The sequence below is a fragment of the Lampetra planeri genome, unplaced genomic scaffold, assembly GCF_965212315.1.
Source record: "Lampetra planeri unplaced genomic scaffold, kcLamPlan1.2.h2 scaffold_1376, whole genome shotgun sequence".
NCBI lineage: Eukaryota > Metazoa > Chordata > Hyperoartia > Petromyzontiformes > Petromyzontidae > Lampetra > Lampetra planeri.
In genome coordinates, this window is record NW_027614095.1 from 380 (window position 1) to 24,038 (window position 23,659).

At 47.0% G+C, this 23,659-nt stretch overlaps 1 protein-coding gene across 1 annotated transcript; it reads right to left on the reverse strand.

Moving 5' to 3' along the window:
- Window positions 1–271: 271 nt before the first annotated feature.
- LOC144739229 (kielin/chordin-like protein) lies at window positions 272–16,938 on the reverse strand. Its single transcript, XM_078622198.1, is given in 45 exon segments — window positions 272–492; window positions 861–1,161; window positions 1,225–1,389; window positions 1,765–1,866; window positions 1,945–2,056; window positions 2,261–2,433; window positions 2,715–2,857; window positions 2,931–3,033; window positions 3,570–3,658; window positions 3,754–3,853; window positions 4,044–4,126; window positions 4,223–4,343; window positions 4,518–4,600; window positions 4,685–4,858; window positions 4,926–5,019; window positions 5,098–5,180; window positions 5,251–5,515; window positions 5,623–5,802; window positions 6,367–6,540; window positions 6,609–6,691; window positions 6,811–6,901; window positions 6,986–7,068; window positions 7,184–7,357; window positions 8,137–8,283; window positions 8,370–8,552; window positions 8,895–8,988; window positions 9,063–9,145; window positions 9,209–9,382; window positions 9,557–9,650; window positions 9,723–9,829; window positions 9,931–10,080; window positions 10,156–10,249; window positions 10,403–10,488; window positions 10,582–10,681; window positions 10,803–10,893; window positions 10,986–11,001; window positions 11,175–11,231; window positions 11,327–11,420; window positions 11,501–11,583; window positions 14,736–14,904; window positions 14,984–15,288; window positions 15,657–15,729; window positions 15,840–16,071; window positions 16,073–16,367; window positions 16,836–16,938. Coding segments are annotated over 45 exon segments (6,027 nt in total).
- Window positions 16,939–23,659: the final 6,721 nt, after the last annotated feature.

A 23,659-nucleotide genomic window follows, 5' to 3' on the forward strand; every position in this document is an offset into this window, starting at 1 on the left:
CGTTGGAAAATAATACAGCTAAATGACGCACACATGCAGCAGACAACATGGATAAATGTGTCAAACAAAACCAACAGAGAAATAGTTAATATCTTCAAATGACCAAACATTTAATGGCATACATTTTCAGTGCTGCATATTAATACATTAAACACAGTGATTCTCTTCAGTCAATATGTAGAATCCACAGGTTGACGATCACCTGAGACGGTTGTATCATTACAGAGGTAACAGTGAATGATGCGTTCAAGTCAGTGGGGGCGTTTGAGCGTTATGAGACGCTGCCATGGATGATCTTGGGGCACTTGTCCGGAGGGATACAGTAGTGGTTGTGGAGCACCAAACCTGCCGGGCACTGACAGCCTGGGACGCAGGGCTTGAAACAATGACTCTCTATCACCCCCAGTGGTACAGCAGCGTTAAAGCATGTCACAGGACATGGCGGACCACACTCGTCGAACACAAAGCCCCTCTCCAACGGACAGCCCACAGCTGTGGAAGACAACGAGACAGTCAAGAGCTGTTGTAAGCAAGAAGCTCCCGGAGGGCTGTTGAAGAAGTGTTAGTTTGACCATCAGGTGATGTATTTGTACATGTAGACTGAGGCCATTTGATGGTCCACAGGTGATTTTAGTTAGTGCTGAAAGTTCAGTGTCAAATATTCTAATGATGACAGAGCAGAAGGTTTCGTTGATGACACCTTACTCGTTTAGAAACGTTTGTCGTAAACGCTTAGTTGACAGAATATCAACGGCAGCGACCAACTGAGACCAGCTGAACCGTGGTTTCAGACAGTTCAGAGACGGAGTCTGTTCATTTTGACATGAAAACGTCCGTCCACAGATCGTGCCGTCACTCACCACACAATGACGGGCTCCTCCACTGCAGCACGACTCCGGCCTCTCTGCACTGACTGGCGTAAGCCTCCAGTGTGTCGCACAGGCAGTCGTCCGTGTTGGCCCCACACGCACACAGGTCATACACACAGGCTCCGTACCACGGTTCCGGAGGGACCACGCGATGGCAGGGTTTGAAGACGGCAGACTTCAGAACCTTACAGCGAGCATTAGCTCCTTTCTTTGCCTGGTAGCCTGCGTCCTTACACGGATCCACATCTGCTCCGGGGCGGCAGGATGCGAGCGAGTGGCTTCCGTTTGTCACCTACATGAAACAGCTGATCTGGATCAGAAAAAAAACACCCTTCCATTCCCTGAATTCATTTACCCTCCAGCTGTTGCCAAAGTCAGCTTCAGACAGGCTGATTCGTCCACTGGGCATCCGCAGGTCATCCTGGTGGTAGTTGTTGAAGTTTCCACAGAGGCCACATGTGTGTCCCTTGTAGGAGCCTGGAACACTCAGCTCCAGGTGAGAACGTCCACTCCACAACACCTACCGATGCACCAGCCAGTGTGTGAAGTGTGTGTTTCAAAACATGGACAGCTGCATCTCAGAAAATTAGAATATCATGGAAAACGTATGTACCTTTTATCAAGAATGTTTTTGTTTTAAAGTCGATAAATCAAACTGTCAGGTATGTACAGTTACAATAAATTCCATAAATTGCAAATCTGAGACACTGGGTTTGGTTTGCATGACTTGTATGGTATATTTATCCCAATGAGAACAAAGAAGGCTTTAGTTTATGTCTGAACGAATCTAAACAATATGAAAGTTTCACTTTGTGACTTCAGTTACTAGAAATAAGCGTTTCCTTGATATTCTAATTTTTGAGATGCACCTTTTTGACAGAAGAAAACACTGCACCTTCAGCCCGATGTTAGTGTTCAGTAAGATGGTGTTGGTTTGACGTTCTACATAGATGTATGGTTCTCTGAGAAACGGCAAAGTCACGACTTCATCGTCCACCTGGAGAGAGAGAGAGAGACGTTTTTTTATCGAGCAGATGTGTAAGACAGTCAGACTTGTGCAGAGATGGACACAAACCTTCACAATCCAGTCCTGGAGGAGCTGCACCGTCATGTCACCCAGAAACACCGTAACCTCTTTGGTCCACGAAACTCCTTTACGCCCCCGATCGTCGTTTGTGGCATGAACACTGTACACACACTGCAGTGAGGAAACAACCTGCACAGTACTACCAGTGGGTAAAATACGTTTCCGCTGAGAGTTATAACCTACTACGTGTCATTGTAATTTACATTTGTATTGTAGAATTTAGCCATTTTTGTCGTTAACTTCTGCTTCCACCTGCTACAACCCACATGATGAACACACGTTCAAAAAACAAAATAACTCTCACCTGAAGTCTCCCCCCTCACAGTCCTGTGCCAGCACATACGTGCAGGCCCCCTGGAAGTGCAGCATGCGTCCGTCAAAAGTCCGGTAATGAGGGTCGCCAAAGGCTATGCAGGTGGCAGGACGAGGAAGGCAGTGAGGACAACACAAACCCGGGACGACGGCTGGCATCTCGTCCTGACGTCACAAACACAGATGTACTTAGTGTATTAAAACAGAATCAGTTCCAATTCTCAGTTGAGCTACACGTCAGAACTCTGTATGTCTGCAGAACACAAGAGATGATCGTGGACTGGAGGAGACATCACAGGATAAAACATAGGCCATGAGTTGTCAGTGGCAGCAGCACTGATGAACTGATGAACGGCCTGATGAGAAATCTTTCTTCTCTACAGGTTGAACGTTTCGAGGAGACGAGCAGCACGGGAACGTGTCGGACTGATGTTGTTCATACTGACGGTTGCACAGGCGAGGGGCGGGCAGCGTTCGCTGTGACAGTGTACGTCTCCAGACACACAAGTACAGCTCGTGCACTCATCCACGTCCCACTGCTCGTTGGACTGGTACACTGTCCCCTGGTACAAACACAACACCCCGGAGTCTGCAGACACGACCAGCGACAGAAACATGAGCACAGAATATTCTCTCTGATTTGCTGTGACTTGTTCTGGCACCTCGGCATTCATGGCAGCATTTCCCTGGAATCTTCACGTGTGTCTGTCCGTCTGGACAAACCGCAGACGAACACTCTTCAATGCTGCATTCAATGGAGCCCAACTACACACACACACACACACACACACACACACACACACACACACACACACACACACATACACACACACACACACACAAACAGCTGTTTTTATTAGCTGTAGTTATCATTCAAACTATCCTATCAAACGTAATATGTCACTTCGGGCCTTTTATTATTTTTATTTATTATTTTTATTTTTATTTTTATTTTTATTTTTATTTTTATTTTTATTTTTATTTTTATTTTTATTTTTATTTTTATGATTATTATTATTATTATTGTTATTATTATTATTATTATTATTATTATTATTTAAGCAACAAAATGCACCTCAGCAGCTTTTGCCTTTTGCTTACAATTCAGTGACATATTGATGGGGGAGAGTACTGCACTACTTGTAACACAGAGGAAAGTGTTTTTGGTCGACACCTACTTACCTACTTTGACTTATAGACCGGTTTTTATGGCAGTTTGTTTGTTTTCCTAGGTGTGAAAGCTATTATTATCTTGACTTCAGGGATTGTCATGACACACGTGATTAGTCCGTCCCACTCACATTACAGGTACATGTGACACAGTCATCGTCGCTGTCCGTCCAGCTGCTGCCGTCGGCCACACGTCTGTTCTGACCCTCAATCACACAATCTGCACGAAACACAAATCAGTTACTGATGTCGACATGTCAAACGTTTTCAGTTTAAAGGTGCAACGAACAGAGACAGAGAAAGGAAGCATCCAACCTGGACACACAGGGCAGCAGGAGTCAGCGGGAGTGAACTGCTCATCGGGAGGACAAGTCAGGGGCTGGCAGCCTCGATGGAGACACGTCCACGTCAGATCCTACGTAATCCAGAAGTGTTAGTCCAACAGGTGAAGGACTGGATGTGTATCTGCCCAGGTGTTGTCATAGAAACCAGTGCAGATGTAGCTCTGTCTGTCTATCCATTCCGCTGTGACCTGTTTTAGTCCTGTTCCTTCACTCCATTAAATGTCACATTTTCATCAGTGAAACAGCACAGAGCTACAGAACCTTGCACTGGCAGGTGAAACAGGGGTCATCTGTGGCCAACACCTCGTTTCCGATCAGCGTAGCAGTGCAGTTACTGAGAGGCTCTGGACACACACACACACACACACACACACACACGTTACTGACAGCGTACATCGGTGGCATATGCACCTGTTCAGTTAAGTTAAGTTGTTACTAACGTGCACAGAAAGGACAGCAGGAGTCTGGTCCAGAGAACAGGATGTTGCTCTTCGGACAGTCGACCAGACTGGGACACTGCTTTCTGTAACAGCGCAGGTGCTGCTCTCCGCTCGGCATTACCTGCATACACACATACACACACACACACACAGATTACTGCTGCACGCATCCGTCTGTGAACTGCAACATCAACTACCAGGCCAATGCATGTACGACCTGAGCACAGAGAAAGGACCCCGTCAGGGGCCCATCCATGGTTACACCTGTGCTGTCAACATATTTCAGGTGTCATACCTCACATGTGCAGATCTGACAGGGATCACCAGCTGGATGGAAACTGTCCCCGGGACCGTACACTCTGCCCTCAAACACACAGTCTTCAAAACAACCATCGAACATTAGAAGCAACACTGAGTGTGGAAGAAGTAATCCTCATCTCCGAAACGGAGCGTTTGGCGTACCAGCGCATACGGGGCAGCACTCCCCTGGCACGCTGATGACGTTGACACAGGGTGAGAGACAGCGGACTTCAGAGCAGGTCGTCACCCCGTCCACACACATGCAGGTCAAACAGGGGGTGGAGTCCTCGAACCAGCTGCTGCCCTCTGGGTGCTCCCGTCCTCCGTACATACAACCTGAGGACACAAACCGTCACTGCCACTGGTGTTTGCTCCTCTCGTCTCACTAATCCACAGAGTGTACCTCTACAGCGAGGACAGCAGGCTGCTGGATCCGTCACCTGGTGCATACAGGACAGCTTGGGACAGTCCGGGGACGCACACTTCACCTCGCCGCCCTGTGGGACGGGGACAGATTAACACTCAGAGAGAGAAGACGGCTGCAGACACAGAGGGACACGTCGGAGGACTCGGACCTGGCAGGTGCAGGTGGAGCAGTGGTTCGAGCTCCTGGTCCACGTCTGTCCATCGCTGTGCTCCTGTCCGTCCAGCACACACACTGAATCAGGAAAAGGTCAAGATGAAGCAACATGTTGTTGGGAAATGACTTTCAGTCATTCCAGCAGCACCTGCGCACTCGGGACAACACCGGCCCGGCTTGGTAACCGGCCGGCTGCAGGGTGTGGGGGGGCACTGCAGAGGAACGCAGGTGACGGTGCCTCTGATGCAGGTGCAGCGCTGGCAGGGGTTGGAGGAGGGGGTGAACGTTTGGCTGTGCGGGTGGATGACGCCCTCGTATAGGCAGGAGTCACACACAGGGCAGCAGGCGCCTGAAGGCACCGGATGGGAACACTGGACCGGACATGGCCTCCGCTGACAGTTCACCACCTCGTTCTGACCAGAAGGAAGAGACAAAGGGACTGATCCATCCACTGCAGTATTTTAGATGAGTTCCATAGACAGGTGATTTCTTACAGTTTAATAAGAATTGCCAGACTGACCAGACAGGAGCACGAGGAGCAGGGGTCAGAGGGCGACGAGAAGGTCGAGCCGGACTGATACTGTTTTCCCTGATGCCAACAAATCCCTGTGCAGACGGGGCAGCACTCTCCTGGAGGGGTCATTGGGTGGGCACAGGTGACACCTGGACAAGATACAGGCATACACACCACCCCGCCGTTCTATGGACACACACACACACACACACACACACTGATAAACTGTTTTTATTGCTGCATTAGGGGCAAAAGCAACAAATTAGATGGCAAATTGTGAAGGTTACAACCTTCATTTGTGAAAGCTCCAGTGACTGAACAATGAGGAGAAAGCTGATTTGACGTGAAACCTCCTGAGATCACCTGCAAACAGCTGCTGCAGCTGTGGGCGGATGTCATGACGGATTTTTATCTGCCAGTAAAACAGATTCTTTTTCTGTCACAGACCCATCTGGTATGTGCTCCATCTACAGATGACCAGAATAATATGGCTAATTCCGGTTACGGGTCGCGGGTTAATGTGATATGATTTTTAACTTAAATATAAAACACATAAAAGCGTACTATTATTATTATTATTATTCTCATAAACAGATAAACAGAGAATAAAAACAAAGATGGAATAACATAATATATATTAAATAATGACTGTGATATTATTGTCTGTCGATCTATCTGTCTGTCTGTCTGTTTAACAAATACCATAAACATTTTCTCAGTTTTTCCTCTGAACATTGTGGACTCCCGTACCAGACAGGAGCAGAGCTGACAGTGATCCATCGGGTGGTGGAATCGTTCCCCGTTGTAACAGTCTCGTCCGTCAAAGTTGCATCCGTCACATGTTCCACATGCGCAGTCATCCAGCGCCGGGTGTGTGCATGACACCGGGGGGCATGTCCACTGTGCACACACCACCTCGCCTCGCTGTTAAAGAGCAGGGAGGAGCTGCTGTGATGCTGCGGGAGGTGTCAGATGTTTCCTCCGTTACTCACTGAGCACGTGCAGTCCTGGCAGCCTCTCTCTCCTCCTCGAAGGATCTGTCCATCCACATAATTCACACCCTGGAAATGACACCCTGCACACACAGTGCAACATATTTGATTATTTACCACCACTCTTTTTCTTCAGCTGAGTTGTAAATGTTTTGAATCAGAACTTAAGACAAGTGTGTACAAATGTTGGAAACACACATACCATCACAGATGGGGCAGCCGCAGGGGTTCGATACAGGGTGAGGGCAGACGGCAGCTGGACATGACTTCTTCACACAGCGCACTGAGCCAGCCTGTGAGAGAATAAGAGCTCCATACTGTCCAACGGGAGAGAGAAAGAGAGTGTGTGTGTGTGTGTGTGTGTGTGTTGAAGCTACCTGGCAGGTACACTCAGAGCAGGGGTTCCCTGGGTCAGGAATGGACTGACCATTAATCAGAACGGCTCCGTTGTAGAAACAGCCTGAAAAAAATAAACACAGGACAATGTGTAATAATGGAAATGATGAAAAGAGCAGTGGTGATGATGAGGACTACGACGAGGAGCAGGAATGTGAGCAGAGCTTTACTTTACATACGGTCACATTCCCCACAGCACTGTCCAGGTGGTGTGTACGGGTGGAGGCAGTCTCCATAACAGGGCAGTTTGGTGCAGATGACGTCTCCTCCGTAACAGTAACACACACTGCAGGGGTCTTTGTCATCACTGAACTCAGTGCCATCAGCATGTTCTTCACCGTGAAACATGCAGCCTGCAGAGACCAGGACGAGGCAGCTGACTGGGAGGTGTCGTGTATGTGTGTTTTCATGATGGTCAAGAATGATTAAACAATTAGCTGTTTGTCTTTATCCACTGAGCACATCCCGTAGTTATTTCTCATTGCTGCAGTCGCTCTCAGGCGAGTTGAGACTGAGCTCTGGTTCTGGTCTACATTTGAAAACAACAAACACAGGGTCTTACTGCTCACAGCGGCTGATTTCCCTCCGGACACAGTGCACAGAACAGTTGCCGAGGATTAAAGTGAGGCAGTAACCTGATGCCAACAAGATACTACAAGCTGACAGCTTGTCCAACCTCCACTGAGAAAACATTTATGAGCTGCTCAGTGTTAGTTTTTATTTTACTTTACCTTATTTTATTGCATTTTATTTTTATTATGCATCCAGTGTTTATATCCAGAGTTTTTATCCTTAATATTTGACTGTTATTCTATGTTAAATGTACAAATTCTTGGTATGTGCAGTCATAGTTGGCAGTAAAACAGATTCTGATTCTGATGGTCTGAACTGATCTACAGTAGAAACCTGCATCGAGATGGGAGTTTGTAAGTAGACTGTATATGTGGAACTACACTGTGATTTCCCTGTTGAAAGAATATAAGAAGAGTGAGAACCCAGATTTGAAAACACTTCACTGTGTGTGACTGACACTGCAGGAGGCTGACGTTCTCCCTGACCAAGAGTTGCCAAGGTTACCTCTAGGTGTCACCAGATGCTCCACACTCACCATCACAGGACAAGCAGCACTGACCCTGAACCGGGTGGGTGCAGCTGGAAGGAGGACAGCGCTTCCTCTCACACTGAACTGACCCGTGACGACACACACACACCGCACACGGGTCTGACGTGTCATCCCACGTCTCCCCATTGGCCCGCTCGCCCCCGTCATACAGGCAGCCTGCGAGACGAGATCAGTAATATCTGAAGATATAAGATATTATCCACAAATTCCACCATTCCACCTGTCAGGCTGAGGCCTTGTACCTTCACAGGTGGGGCAGCAGTCCTGTGTGATTGGGTGGGAGCAGTGAGCAAAGGGGCAGGGCTTCCGGTGACAGAGGACCGTGCCATTGGTGCAGACACATGAGCGACAGCTGTCCGTCGGGTGGTGGAAGTGTTCAGAGTGTCTGTACGGACGCTGTTCGAACACACAGTCTGATGGCGGAGCTGAAGCAACAGCAGACAAGAGAGTCAAAAGTGTCGAAAGTGTCCACGAGTGGAGAGTCAGGAAAACACAGAGTTTAACAATATAAAAAAACCTTCATTATCTGTAAACTGTCAGTTCTGTTTAAGAAGACACATTATAATTCCCCCATAACTTCATACAGAAAAAAGAAAAAAAAAACAAAACAGTGAACCTAAATGAATTGAAAACATTGAAAACATCCTTTGGTTTGATGATCGTCCACAGAGACAGACGATTTGTTGCATCTGTCAGGATGAAAGGTTCCATCTCCGATCATCACTGATGTCATAGAAAACTCTGACCTTTCACATGTTAATCCTTACAGGGACACTGGGGGCAGCAGTCTCCGGGCAGAGTGAGCGGGTTGGAACATGGCAGCGGTGGACACCTCCTCATCAGACACTGGACGTTTCCATTCTGTGAAGGACATGCGGACTGAAACGAATGACATTTTCACAAACACAACAGAGTTCGACTCTGAGGACGCTCACGATGCAGCTGCATGTCCTGCAGGCGTCAGTGGGGTGAGGGAACTCCTGGCCGTTGGGATACTCCTTTCCAGCGTAGCTGCAGCCTAGTAGGAAGACATTTTGTCAGATGTTTATTTGCTTATTTTTCCTTCATCGTTCTCACTCACCATTGCAGTTGTTGTGACAACATGTTCCTGGCAGAGGTGCGTTGCAGTGTGGATGAGGGCACTGAGCCTGGTGGCAGTCGATCCTCCCGCTCACACATGTACACTCCTCACACACACTCACAGGGTTCAGAAAAGCTTCTCCATCCACAAATATACGGTTTTCAAAGGAGCAATCTGAGTCAAATGAGGACATACAGATGTTACTGTTGGAGTACTTTTTAGGATTTGGTTATCATCTTTTGATCGCGTTATCATGTATCTTATTTGTTAAATACCTATGAACCTATATGACAGATAAAAAAAGGAATCGTCCATGACAATATCTGTGACGTCTGTGACGTCCGCTACCTGGACACTTGGGGCAGCAGTCTCCAGCTGGTGTGTGTGAGTTGGTGCAGTTGAGTTGAGGACACGCTCTCCTCTCACACTCCACAGTGCCGTGCTGAAAGGAAGGCGAAGCTGCTTCAGAGGGTCGATCTCAAACCCTTGTGTGTGTAAACCTAGATGTGCTCACCAGACAGGTGCAGATGTGGCAGGGCTGATCAGGGGTGACAAACCTCTGGCCGTTGCTATAGATACGATGGTTAAATGTACAACTCTCACACGCCGCACAGCAAGAACCTGGAGAAGACCGCAGTTCACACAGGTTACGGTCGTTGTTCAGGGAGAATGTCTCTCACACACACACACACACACACAGACACACACACACACACAGTTACCAGTGATCTTGGTGGGATGCAGACAGTCGTTGGGGGGGCACTGTGTGTGTGTGCATAAGGTGTCTCCATCCATACATGTGCATCTGGAACAGGGACCCTCAGGCTGCCATTTGGAGCCGTTGTCATATTCTATCCCCTCCAACACACACACTGCAACGAGGATCGATGGATCGGACAGTAAATTCATGGGTTTGTGTGTGTGTGTGTGTGTGTGTTCCTGATTACCTTTGCAGATTGGACAGCAGAAATGGGGGTCTGTTATTGGGTTTGAACATTGTACAGGAGGACACTTCTCTTCATGACAAATGACATTTCCACCCTGAAATACACGTGCAAGTCAAAAAAATATCAACATATCCTATTTTGTTTCAAACAAATCTACAGAGCTGTTAAAAATAAACAGATTAAAGATTAAAATGAAATTCCAAGTCTGACAATTAAAACTAAATCACTGACATTAGCATCAACTTGCCTTACACCTGCACTGCAGACAGAGGCCGCTCCCCGGGGGGGTGAAAGCTTTACCATCTGCATACACTCTGAGGTCGTACTCACATTCTGCAAAAATACACACAACAGAAGATTCAACCCGCGTTTCAAATTACATGACAACAACTTGTTTTCCTTTTAGAAGAGCACATAAATTCTGACCATCACATGTTGGACAACACTCTCCTTTGCGCTTCGCTGGATGACTGCAGAGAGCTGGAGGACAGGATGCTTCCATCCGCTCACAGGACACGTCTCCTGCCTGAGAGATGAGACACAAACAGGGAAAAGGTTTCATCGTGAACTTTGTTTTCTCTGATCCACCTCCTCCCACTGCGGCTGTGAACACCACATGAACATCACATCATCATAAAACGTCTCACCGAGCAGCGGCAGAGGAGGCACGGGTCTCTTCTGGAGGTGAACTTCTGTCCATCCATATATGCTTTGGACTCATATTCGCACTGCTCACATCTACAGTGTGCACATAAAACCAGTGCTACTGCTTCTTAAAGTGGACAACTACTGATTTGAAAGTGTTAAAGAGAAGGATGCAAGTTTGTTACCGGGGGCAACAGTCTCCTGCATGGTGCACAGGGTTTGGACATGTCAGGGCAGGACAAGCAGAGGATGAACAGGCTACATTGCCATTCTGGAAAAGAAAATGCAGATGCTCCTTAAAAAACTAGGAATGATCAAAAGAGATGTGAGCAGACATGATGAATGACGTACCACACATGTGCACTGCTGACAACGGTCTCCGGAGGGCACCACAGCGCCGTTAGGGAAGTCCTGTCCATTCACACCACAGCCTGTAGCGCGCACACACAACACACACACACACACACACTTTGTCTCTGCAGCTTACTTCCTGACATGCACTCAGTGTCTGCAGACACAAACCCACCTTGACAAACTGGACAGCAGCTGTTGTGTGGAGGCGATGCCGGGTGTGTACATGCCGTGTGGCACGGTTCCCTCTCACAGCGAACATGACCTTCCTGGTGTGAGGTGACAACGGTAACAATGGTCACTGAAGCGGCTGAGGTTGAATCATGTAATCATGTGATGTGAGACTCACCAAACAGTGGCAGATGTCACAGGGACTCTCAACGGGCCTCCACTTTGCGTTGTGATCATGTCGGACACCAGAATGAACGCAGCCTGGTTTCAGGTTTGTGCATTAGACAAAAGACATTGTGTGGGGAAATAAAACGGACACAGTTTACACCCAGTACTACAACAAGCAACATCAGCCATGACATCACATGAAAAACATGTATCGAACATTGAAAGTACTGACGTCTTCTGTGGGACAGCTGGAATTATCATGAGCAAAGACTGATTTTATTTGTACAGTGCCAGATCACAACAGTCATCTCATGACACTCAGCAAGCTGACTGTCCTAATAAAAACCCAGCATTAACCAGAATTCCACCAAACCAAAACCATCAGGAGATTATTTTTAATTGAACATCAATTTGGTAACAAATTTTCCAGAATCCATTTTAAATTTGGGCTTGTGGATTTGTGCTTTTTATGTAAGAAACGCTGCCAATGTCCTGATGAACTGAGAACAAGGATGAATAATAATCTTACACAGCATTGTCTCAAAATGAGCTAACCATGTTCACAAAGTGCTCCACCCTAAACAACCAAATGGATCATTTACAATCATCTCAGGAGGATAAATGGCCGCCTGTTGAACTGCAGCAAGCTATAACATCCACGTAGTTTTAGTGAATGAAAATGAAGAGGAAGTAAAAAAAAAAAAGAAAAGAAAAAGAGGAAATGAGGAAAAAGGCAGAGATATATTTGCGGCTGATTCGTGCATTTTCTGTCTCAATGATACGTTTCTTCAGAACCAATTTGTTGTTGGGAGAGGATTGTTTCTAACAACTCGGTGGTGACTGTTGCTAATTGGAGTCAAACCTCGTCTGCAGGGACGACAGGAACATCCAACAATGAACAGCACCATTCTCTAGGACAGTTCCACCTGTATGTCAGTGGGCTGGTTGGATGTCACACACGTCTACATTCTTACTTCTACAGCCCTGGCAGCAGTCTCCAGGCTGCGTCTCTGTCTGTGTCTGTGTCTAGAGAGGGGCAGGGCCGCACCGAGCACCGTCTCTGTCCACCCCGGTGTCAGATGAAAGGATACATGAGCAGACAAATGTCAAACATCTATGTCTGAGTTTATACGACACATCGTGAGTGTGTGCATCCAGCTCACACTCTGCAGAGGGGACAGATGTTGACTGATGTGCAGAGGGCGCGCGGTGACAGTCGTCATGTGGAAATAAGGTCAGACTGGTCTCGTCTGTCAACATCCGTGTCTGTCTGCAGACTTTCTTAACCTTTTCACCAGGTCACTGGGGAACATCTGGCTCTGCTCTCCCACCAGTTCTAACAGGGCAGCATGGTTCTGATGACTTATCCACATGTTTCTTTTCAAAAACACACACACTGTTTTATGGACTGTAACTGTAACCATAAGTGGCTGCAGGCTTCAAGGCCATTAAAAACTGACAAGTCTATTAACCCTGAAACAAAAGGTAATGTCGCAGAAAGACCATGGGTCGGAGGTGCATTTTTCTATATCGTCTGAACGACTTCTGTGGACGACTGGGACGCAACTGGTTGTTTACTGGTTGTCTGCGATATAGAGAACGCTAAAGAGAAAACCTCTCAACGAGCTCGCTCAACGAGCTAAATTGATGATTATGACAAACACAATGTCTGTGTGTGTGTGAGTGTGTATGGGTGTGTGTGTGTGTGAGTGTGTGAGAGACAGACAGAGAGAGAGAGAGAGAGAGAGTCCTAATCTCAGAGTGAGAGAATGATTAGTGTGCCCACAGTGCGAGTAGTCAACAGGCATTTCCTCCAGGAAAACCACACATGCATGACATCAAAGTGCATGTGGGCGTCTGTATTGTGTGTGTCTGTGTGTGTGTCTGTGTGTGTGAACTGGAGTCTTCTGACTGACATGCAGAAACAATTAATGGAGCGATGGATGAAAAGGCAGCAGCAGTGACAGACAGAGGACACAGACTGAGGGGAGGCATTAAACTGATGGGTACTGGTGGAACAGTCCCTGCACGCGTTCACGAACACACACACACACACACACACACACACACACTGCTTCAACTGTAAGTTCAGAACTTACGGGATCGTCCAGTTCAACCAAAGAAATCCAAATGACAGTGAGACCAAACACCCGTCAACCCACACAGACCAGAATCACTGCAGCCTTCAAAGTGGATAACTGACATGAACCAGTCATAACTCCTAACTACATCTAAAATTCTTTTCACAAAAAATGAAAGTGAACCTTGTGAAAACTGTGGATTCCAATGTACATGGAGATTTTCATTTTCCTTGTTAGTTGTTTTTATGATGTCATGTGACAAGCTGCGCTGGCGCTTGCACCGATCCCCTGCTGGGCTGATGACATCATCAGAGGAAACATCAAAAGGCTTCATCTTGTCCTACAGTCATCTGAGTAAAGAGGTCTGTACCATCTATCCTGTTGTCTCTTCCAACCAGCACGGCCCACGCTAAGCAACTTTCCCATCCCGTCTCCACTAACAGCAGGAAGTCATGGCGCTCAGGGAGCGGGTGTCTCCAGCCAGCAGGCAGAACATACTCTAATTACTTTAAAGAGGTTCATTAAATGTGTCTTGGGGCGTGGCCATGTTGGATCAGGTGGTTGGCAGACAGCGTTATTTTTAAACCTACAACCTCTGTGACCAGTTCCTCACAGGATCTTGGTTTGGAGTTAAATAAAATAAGAGAAAGTCAGATCCTTACAGCATCTAACCGGGATCTTCAACAGACTGACGTAAACTCATTTGTCTGATTGTATCTCTGAAGAGTGACGTTGCCAAAGGAGATGTTGCTCCTATGGAGGAAGACACTATTAGTTGTCGGGTGAACAAACAAGCAGCGGTCCTCGACGGTTTCCAGTGCAGCAGAGGAAGTCTCAGAAGCCACAAGAGGGATTTAAGACTCAGCGATGCAGAAAAAGCAGCATCCGCTGTCATTTGTTCAAATATTTGTGTCGATGAAAAACTTCTGAACTGATAAAAAGACAAAAGACATTTGGCACACATCTCCTCAGCTGTAAGCTGAACAAAATTCTCCCTCAGTGCAATTTAGTAGGGTCAAAGGTCAAGACACAACTTAAGTCTCAGTTGTCACATGAGACAGACCAGGGAGGTCTGGGAGAGAGGAGACCTCCAGGAGCGGAACATCATCCGGACGTGTCTGATTTTATTAGTGGGTCTGACGTTTTGACAGAAAAGACTTTTACCTTCAACATCAGCGTCACATGTGACCTTTCCAGATGTGCAGGCACAAACAGTGTTGACGTCGGTCCTCCAGCGCTGACCGTCTTCAACTTCACGTCCCTCCCATGCACATCGGGGCCTCACACACTCGCACCCCTCCAGGTGCTGCACCCGTGACTGCAGGTCTGCGTTCTGCTCAGAACATACGTGCACAAACGTCAACATGTTACAGCTCGAACCAACAGTCACGTATCGGACGCGCTGCAGCGACCTGAGCTTTGACCATATCCAGCATACGAGCCAGCTCCTCCACCATCTTCTCCACCTTCTTCAGCCTGTCGTCTTTCTGTGCCTGAGAAGCAGACTTGACCCCCTGAGGAAGCCCCGGCGGCCCCAGGCCCCCGCCCCCGCCCCTGTGCAGCTGGTCATTCTGGACGTCATGAGGATGATGGCTGGTTTGTGTCCTGTGGTTCGTTGGAGGTTTACGGGCGGAAGAGTCCTGTCTCAGCATTGGCCTGCTGCTCGTCTGAGAATCGTTGTGATGGATGTTTGTGTGTGGAGATGGAGGCAGAGCATCTAGAGAGGGGGATGGAACAGACAGAAAGTCCTGAATAATTCGCAAATTAATAAAAAACACATTTGGAGCCTGAACAAACTTCCTGGAAAGCTGGGATAGAGTTAAGACCCACGCCGAGCAATAATGAACAAACTACGAGACTCTCTGCCTGAGGGCTCAAAGATCAACCAACTGCAGGATCTCCCAGTTTGTGCAGCTGTCGAGTCTAAAACGAACGTGTGAATCATGAAGGAGAATGAAGAGGAGCGACAGCGTCACTGAGCACAGTCAAGTCTTTGCTTCGAAATGTCTCATCTTTATCTGAAGAATGTACACACACATTCCATCAGTCTGGTTCTCAAACACTGATCTGGATCGTTTTCCTTACCTGGGATGTTGTCGCAGTGCCACGGGCGCCTCAGGTATGGCTTCAGGGAAATCACAGCGGTCTTTAAATGTCCCTGCACCCGAGACAAAACAAAACAACACAAACTGCAGAGAAAACCTTCAAAGGGAGAAGCTGGTGGAGATACAGAAGAATGAATGAGCGAGCGTATGAAGAGAAACGTACGTTAAATTTGCTCTCCTTCTTTCCTGGTGTGCTGGCGAGTGTGATGATAAGATCTTGGGGCAGTTCCAGGTTGATCTTCTCTTCACGTTTTATCGGTATGACTACAGCGTCTTGGCAGTCCACAAAAAACAGCAGTCTGTGAGGCTCCAGGCTGACGGCCAGCTGCACCCACTCCCCACTGGAGAAGGGGTTTGTCCTGGGGAAGCTGGCGCGGCCCCCGACCTCCTCCTCCAGCCAGATAATCCACATGCAGCGTGTTCCGCAGCGTGGAGGAGGTGACTTGGAGAATGGGTGAGGTTGAAGACGACAAAGACAACAGGGTGGCATCAGAGCTCTGTGCCTGGTGGGCCATCAGGTGCAGGCCCATGGCGCCCTGCAGGGCGGTGCGCAGGAGCTGGGAGTACTCCAGAGGGAGACTGAGGTGGGGGGCTCGGGGACGGACTCTGTAGACCACGTCGTCTGGATCGGGCAGCGTGGACACGCCGCTTGTCTGACGGGACAGGTTCAGAGCTGCCAGGAGGTCAATCACTGGAAGAGAGATGAGACCCAGTCAGACGCAATGACAGACACACACACACACACACACACACACACACACTATGTCCCATTGTGTCTGATGATACTGTGGTGGTTTGATCAGCTGACAGTCTCTGACGAATGTTTAATGTTTATTGCTCCATTTCACAGAAGAAGGAACTTGAATCCATGAAATATGTCTCATTACGTTTTAAATCTGAGGAAAACTGCGGTTACGCATTGTTTTTATGTGAGTATACTGTGGCCTCCAGTGGGAAGTTCCTCACCACAGAAGAGCTTCAGCATTTTACAGCTACTTCAGTATTTTTACTGCATGAAGTTTATGTGATGCAGCTGCCTTTACTCAGAGTGAAGTATGTATTTATGAAGTATGATAAGTTACTACTCTCACTGTGGCAGTGCTCTTTGTCCAGTACAGATAGATGGTGGGTGGATGGATGGATGGATGGATGGACTCACCATTGTCAGGCTCTCCAGACGATAGTCCCTGCACAGACGCCGCAAAGACACACAGTAGATGTATTCCCAGAATCACCAGCGTCTTCACTTTGCTGCTCTCCATTCTCCACAAGTGTTTAAAAGTCCAAACCGTCCCGTCCAGAGCACATTGTTCCAAACTGAAGAGGAGGAGCAGGAGGAGGAGGAAGAGGAGGAGCAGGAGGAGGAAAAGCAGGAGCAGGAGCAGGAGCAGGAGGAAGTTGAGCAACCCAACAGACTGAGTGTTCAACATGTCCCTGTTCCCCCCGAAGAGGCGAAACATAAAACATCTGGATGCGGGCTGGGCGTCTTTCTCTCTCTCTCTCTCTCTCTCTCTCTCTCTCTCACACACACACACACACACGCACACACACACACACCCCTTGATCACCATCATATTCTAAGACCCTTATTGTCCTTTATTATCTCCCATCCCCTCTTCTTCCTAAAAAAACAAGCAATAAAATATTTTCTCAGGCTCCTCTTCTCGGTCTCTTCTTCTTCTCACTCTTTTTGTTGGGAAAAAACTCTCCCATTGTTCATTGTCACTGACCCACGTTTTGGGTAATCAGAGAAAACCTGGTGTGGAGACTGGATGGGAGCCGTCTGTGTGTGCGTGTGCACGCCGTGCACAGAGGGGGTGTAGGTAAACACAAGTAGTCATGTTTCACTGCTTTGGAAACTCACTGAGTTCAAGTGAGTCAGTGACGTTTTTGCCAGTTTTAGGTCATTGACCAGCACTTCACCTGCAAAAATCGATCAGGAGCAGTAGTTCTGTTTTATGAATGTTCAGTTTTGGGATGAGGAGCTCTTTACATAAAGTACATTTATAGTGAAAAGTGATCTCTGCTGACACCCAGTGGACAATATGATGACAGCAGAACAGACAAACAGCTGTGATTATAAAACTAAATGACTCCATGAGAAAAGTCATTCATGATTGTTTAAAACACATTGATACCACCGGGGTGTCTAACCCTCTCAGGAAGTGTCCAATCCTCAGCTTTGCCTGAGGCGGACGTCAGTCTCCAAACACGTCTGCTCCCCGGCTCCTTCTGACAATAGAAAACACTCACATCTGCATTTACCAAAACATGGAGGCCAACATGCTTTCATCACTTGAGGCCTGGAGATTTTCACTGTGTGTGTGTGTGTGTGTGTGTGTGTTCCTGCAGGCTGGGACAAGTGTGGAAAAGCATGTGGGTTAATCTTCAGAAGGTGAACGGCGGATGTTTGATAGCTAATCCCTTGTCAGGGGCCCATTAGCAGTGACACACTAAGTGAACAAATCCGTGGCCCGTGGCCCGAGCTGTGGCACCGGAGCTCCACCCCTGAGCGCCTGTGAGCTCCACACCTTTGATAGGTAACGCTCATCTGAAGAACAGTGACGAAAACACCACACCACCCTCTCATAGACGGAGCACGCAGACGCAGAGCTTTGACTGTGTGAGTCTGTTTATGTCGAGTGGCTTTGCAGCAGACAAATCTCCTCGTTCTCTTGTGACTGCAGTCTGTGACCTCGCTGCAGGTTCTCGCCATCTCTAATCTGATTGGCTCAGGCCTCCTCCCTGACCAGGTGAGCCCCGCCCTGAGGCTTTAGCCTTTGAGCTGACGTTTATCCGGGACACAAACCATAAGCTGCTGTCTGCTTTTTAATGTGTGTGTGTGTGTGTGTGTGTGTGCAGGGAGGCATTCTGTGTTTGTGTGTGATCTCCTCTGTCTCTTTGTGAGCTTCAGGTGAGGTTGTGTTGTGTTTGTGAGCCAGAGATGCTGCTTCCACCACATGCAGGAGGATATGGAGCCTGATGGAGGAGCTGCTGAGGATCTGACATCGGCAAGTGAGTTTGTTCATGAATCCATCTCTGTCTATGACACACTGATTCATCTGAGTGTGCAAGGAAGTGTGTGTGTGTGTGTGTGTGTATGTGTGTTTGTGTGTGCACCTCATCAACACATGCATGTTGATGTCCTTCTGCAGGCAGAACCTGGTATCACTTCTAACATGATAAGGGATGGTTCCATTCACATAAATACATGAGGGGTGGAGACAGGGAGCACGTGGTTGTATATGTTGGGAGAGGGTATGAGGTGAAAGGATGACCCTTTGCTTCTTTTTACCCAGCCATCACTCTTCCCTGAGGCCTGACGGTGTTCAGGAATGGCTGCCACTGACCTAAAATGGAGCTTGTCTGCGGTTCAAGGCGCTCGCCAGCTCATTGATTGTCCTCCTATGTCTGCGTGCAGTCACAGGTACAGACGTGTCGTCAGCGCCAAAGCTCTCGGAAAGAAGTAACACACGTGTATGTCTCCTGTGTGTGTTTATGTGCATTCGTATCTACCACAGGAATGTCTGGCTGGGGTGGGTGTTTGGACGGTCAGGACGTATTGGCATCCGTCAGAGAAAACAGCCCCTCTGGAGAAATGATTGTTGAGCTCATGACAGACGCCACCATGGAGGGCGGTCCACTGGAGCTTGGATGGAAAAGACGCTGACTGGCTTTTGTGGGACGGAAGAAGCATTCGGCTCAACACATCAGCAGAGAAGGTCCTCGACCGAGAGGTATTTCCTGATCCAGGAGAGTGGGAGTCTCTGTCATCATCTGATGGAAATTATAGTTTACACAGTTTACACTGACGACTCGTTTTACTGAATGTCTTCCTGTAAAAACAGCGATGGAACGTAAAACTGTGGATGAAACACAGTCTGCTCTCCCCAGCCAGCCGTAGCCTGTCTTATATTGTGGCAGCTGTCAAGGGTCAAAGGTTATCAGTATCTGACTTCCTGTCTCACTGCCCCCCTCTAAATTTTTAAAGATTATATCTGACCTTTTGTAAGAGAGAGAGAGGTCACTTCCTTTTTCCTTTTTCTTATTTGAAAATTATTATTATATAGTAATTGTTTATTATGATCATTATGATTATTATGATTATTATGATTATTATGATTATTATGATTATTATGATTATTATGATTATGATTATGAATATTATTATATTATGATTATGATTATAATTATGATTATGATTATGATTATGATTATGATTATATTATTATTATTATTATTATTATTATTATTATTATTATTATTATTATTATTATTATTATTATTATTATTATTATTATTATTATTATTATTATCAATAATAAATAAATAAATAACCCCCCAAGGAAATAAATTACGAGAAATAATGATGGGACGAATAATAATCACGTGACTATTTTGAAGTGTCTTTAAATCTAGCTTCTTTTAGTTAGAATGTGACCAGTGTGCTGTTAGTTACAGATCCTGTCAGGATGAATCATGTCCTGCCTTCCTGTGTCTCAGGTGCAGGGTCCTCTCCTGATGGCTGAGTTGTCCTGTAATGAGGAGGATACGTTTCAGGTACGTTTGTCCTGTGATTGAACTGTTCGGTGTGGGCTGGTCAGGTGAAAGCAGCGGGTGTCCTCTGGGGTGTCGTTGCAGACAGCGTACAGGATCATGGTGGAGATTCTCAATGAGAACGATAACTCACCTGTGTTTGCAGAAAACACTGTCCAGTCTCTTATTATCAGTGAGGTAAGACTCAACGGCTGCAAGCATCTGTCCTGCACATGCACAGTGTGAGTGTGCAGGACGTCCAGTGACGTCCTGTGTTTGTGTGTTCCAGCTGACTCCCGGTCAATACGCTGGTTTTTACCGTCCAGGCGACAGACGCTGATAATGACAAGATCTTTTACTCCGTTGACCAGTCATCAGTAAGGTCGACTTTTACACCCTCAGTGACGGAATAAATAAAAACAGCATGGTTGTTTACACGTGCCTGTTCTGCAGCCGGATGCAGAGTACTTCAGAGTGGATCTCCCAAACAGTGGTGAGGTGATCCTCTCCAAAGCGCTGGACTTTGAGACCAAGAATCAACTTTCTGTCACCATCCCTGCCTCTGTGAGCTGCCGTTCTTTTAACGTCACTGTTGTTAGTCGCAAACGCAATGAAACCATGAAACACCTCTTTCTTATCATCTCAGGAAATGAGCACAGTGGAGCACTTCAGCACCAGCACCAATGTCACCATCACCGTCCAGGATGGAGATGATCAGTACCCACAGTTTCTGCCCTGCACACTTGTTTTCCAGGACCAGACCAGTCACATCTGCACCAGTCCCGTGTACACAGTCAACATCACCGAGGGTGAAGAGGTCGGTTCAAATCCTGTTTCAGTCATGGCCTGTTACAGTCTGGTAAAAACAAAGGTTTGTGTTGTGTTGCGCTGCAGGATGTGTGGTTTTGGACTTTTCTCCCGGTCCCATTCATGCAGTCGATGGCGACAGGGGGCTCAGTTCTCCGGTCAGCTATGCCATCCTCTCAGGTAACACACACCCAGAGCAATCATCAGTCGTCTGTGAAGGGAAAGTTACTTTGGAAACGGAACTGGTTACACTGGTTAAAGTTACCTTCTTTAAAATGTAACACCACTTCTCTATCAAAGTAATGTAACTAACACCCAAAATTATTCATCATCTTGTCTGGGTTTTTACAGAAATTGTTCAAAAGCAACTAACATTGTCTACATGAATATTTCCACAAGTAACTTTACTTATTTATATACTTTCTCCAGTTATGGAACTGATTGAATTACTAATACATCCAACTGAATACCAGTGTTTGTTCTCATGAATGACAGTGGCGGAACAAGTGTGTTTTTTGTGTTTGCTAGGAGATGATGATGGCCGCTTCCTGATCGACAATGAGACAGGGGAGGTGAGACTCACTCGTGCAGTGAGGGACAGACTCACAACTCCAGCGCTGCATCTCCAGATAATGGTACGATTCACACGCTCGTAAGAGTCCCCAGTGTTGATCATATGTAAAAACATACTGTTGAACTTACTCAGTGTCTCACGCAGGCGTACCAGAACGACGACCCCAGGAAATACTCTGTTGCTACAGCGCTGGTTCATGTTGTCGCAGTAAACCAGTTCTATCCAAAGTTCGATATGGCTGAGTACAAAGGATATGTAACTGCAGGGAAGAGTCCCGCCTCTCTGGTCAACACGTACGGCAGCAAAGCGCTGCTGCTGCACGTGCACGACCAGGACTTTAATCATGTACGTGCACGCATGCAAACATCCTGCAATCATCAACTTCTATGTTTCTTTCCCTTCTTGTTATTCATGACCTCATTTCGTTCTCCACAAATTGCCAGGGATTTAATCCCATGATCTACTTCACCTTCAGTCCTGCATCCAATCACACAGGCATCTATCAGGTCACACAGGAGGGGCTTCTCATTGCCAGAACCAATCAGCTCAAACCAAAACAGAAACACTCGCTGGAGGTGAGCATCATTGAAAGGTTAAACTAGTACTGGATCATCTTTTCTTCAATTCATAAGACACACATAAGACTTTTCTTCTTCTTCAGTGGGGAATGTGCATCCAAACACAGGGCTCATAAGTTGTTTAGTATTTGCATATCATCTTATGTCACGTCTTAAAGATCATAATTTTCAGTCAGTAATGTGATACAAATGTGTTCTCAGGTCATGGCTGTAGACCGTGAGTCAGGAGATGCGACCTTTGCTACCGTAGTGGTGGAGGTGTTGTCTGAAGGACAATCCAGTGAGCCTACTCTTACTCCTACTCACACTACTGTGAACTGATAATCCCATAAACCGGAACAAACATGTTACGTGTGTGTGTGTGTGTGTGTGTGTGTGTATGTGTGTGTACCTCTGCAGTACCTCACAGCCCACTGGGAGATGACCGTGCGATAGGTTGCACTATAGGAAAAGCCTTTTTCCTGAGCATGGTGTTCATGACCGGACTTGGTTGTCTCCTGTGTTTGGTGATGTGGCTGAAGAAGAAGCATAAAGGGGGGAGGGGCCCGCTGGAGCGAGGATGTGTGGCCCAGGGAAAACACCCCAACGTGGTGAGCCAACTAATCCATATGAACCAGATCGCCTTGTAAATACATCAGAGTTTGTGAATGATTCTCCAAACACTTCCACAGAGCCTTCGATGGTTCCAGCTGGTGAGTTTTCCTTTATTATTATTATTATTGTTGTTGTTGATGTTGTTGTGGTACCGATTTATTCTTGTCCTAGCTGTTACTGAACCCTTCATAGTACAGTAGCTTAGACCCATTTATTGTGCTGCAGTGTCAGTATCATTTTGTTGGAAACAAGAATAAAGTCTATAAAACGACCAAACTAAAAATGAACTTACAGCAGTTTCTGACTTTGCTTCTGAGGTCTGACATCATGAAGTGCACTATTGTTCCAAAATATCAAAATGCAAATCAGTGATTATGAGTCAGTTGCGCTAATACTGCATGTTGAACCCTTTTCAAAATGTTAAGTCAGACAGATGTGTGTTTGGGGTGAGATGACCCACTGACACACATTGTCAGTTTGTTACTGCAGTTCTCCTTCCCGTAGTCATCTTGTCGGTGGTTGTGGTTGACCTGATGTGGTGGTATCTCAGGTGAGCCATCACAGCGCCATGCCACAAATGGAGGATCTACCCTTCAGCGGTGAAGAATATGGAGCCTGCAACCCTTCCTTTAACTTCCAGGACAAAGCTGGTATCTTCAAACTTCAAGACCTGCCAACTTGCCAAGGGCCCGTTCCACCAAAGGCGAATGCTGCACCCGACACCGGTTTCATCCTGGTGGAAACGGCATGCAACCCCATGATCCCTCATAACGAAGTCTTTACATCAAACAAAATCTTTTCCACCTTTCACCCGACCCCTGTTGCTGTGACTCCCACTCAAAATGATGCCCCACCCAGAGAAAACATCAGCTCACCATCCCTGAACCTGATCCT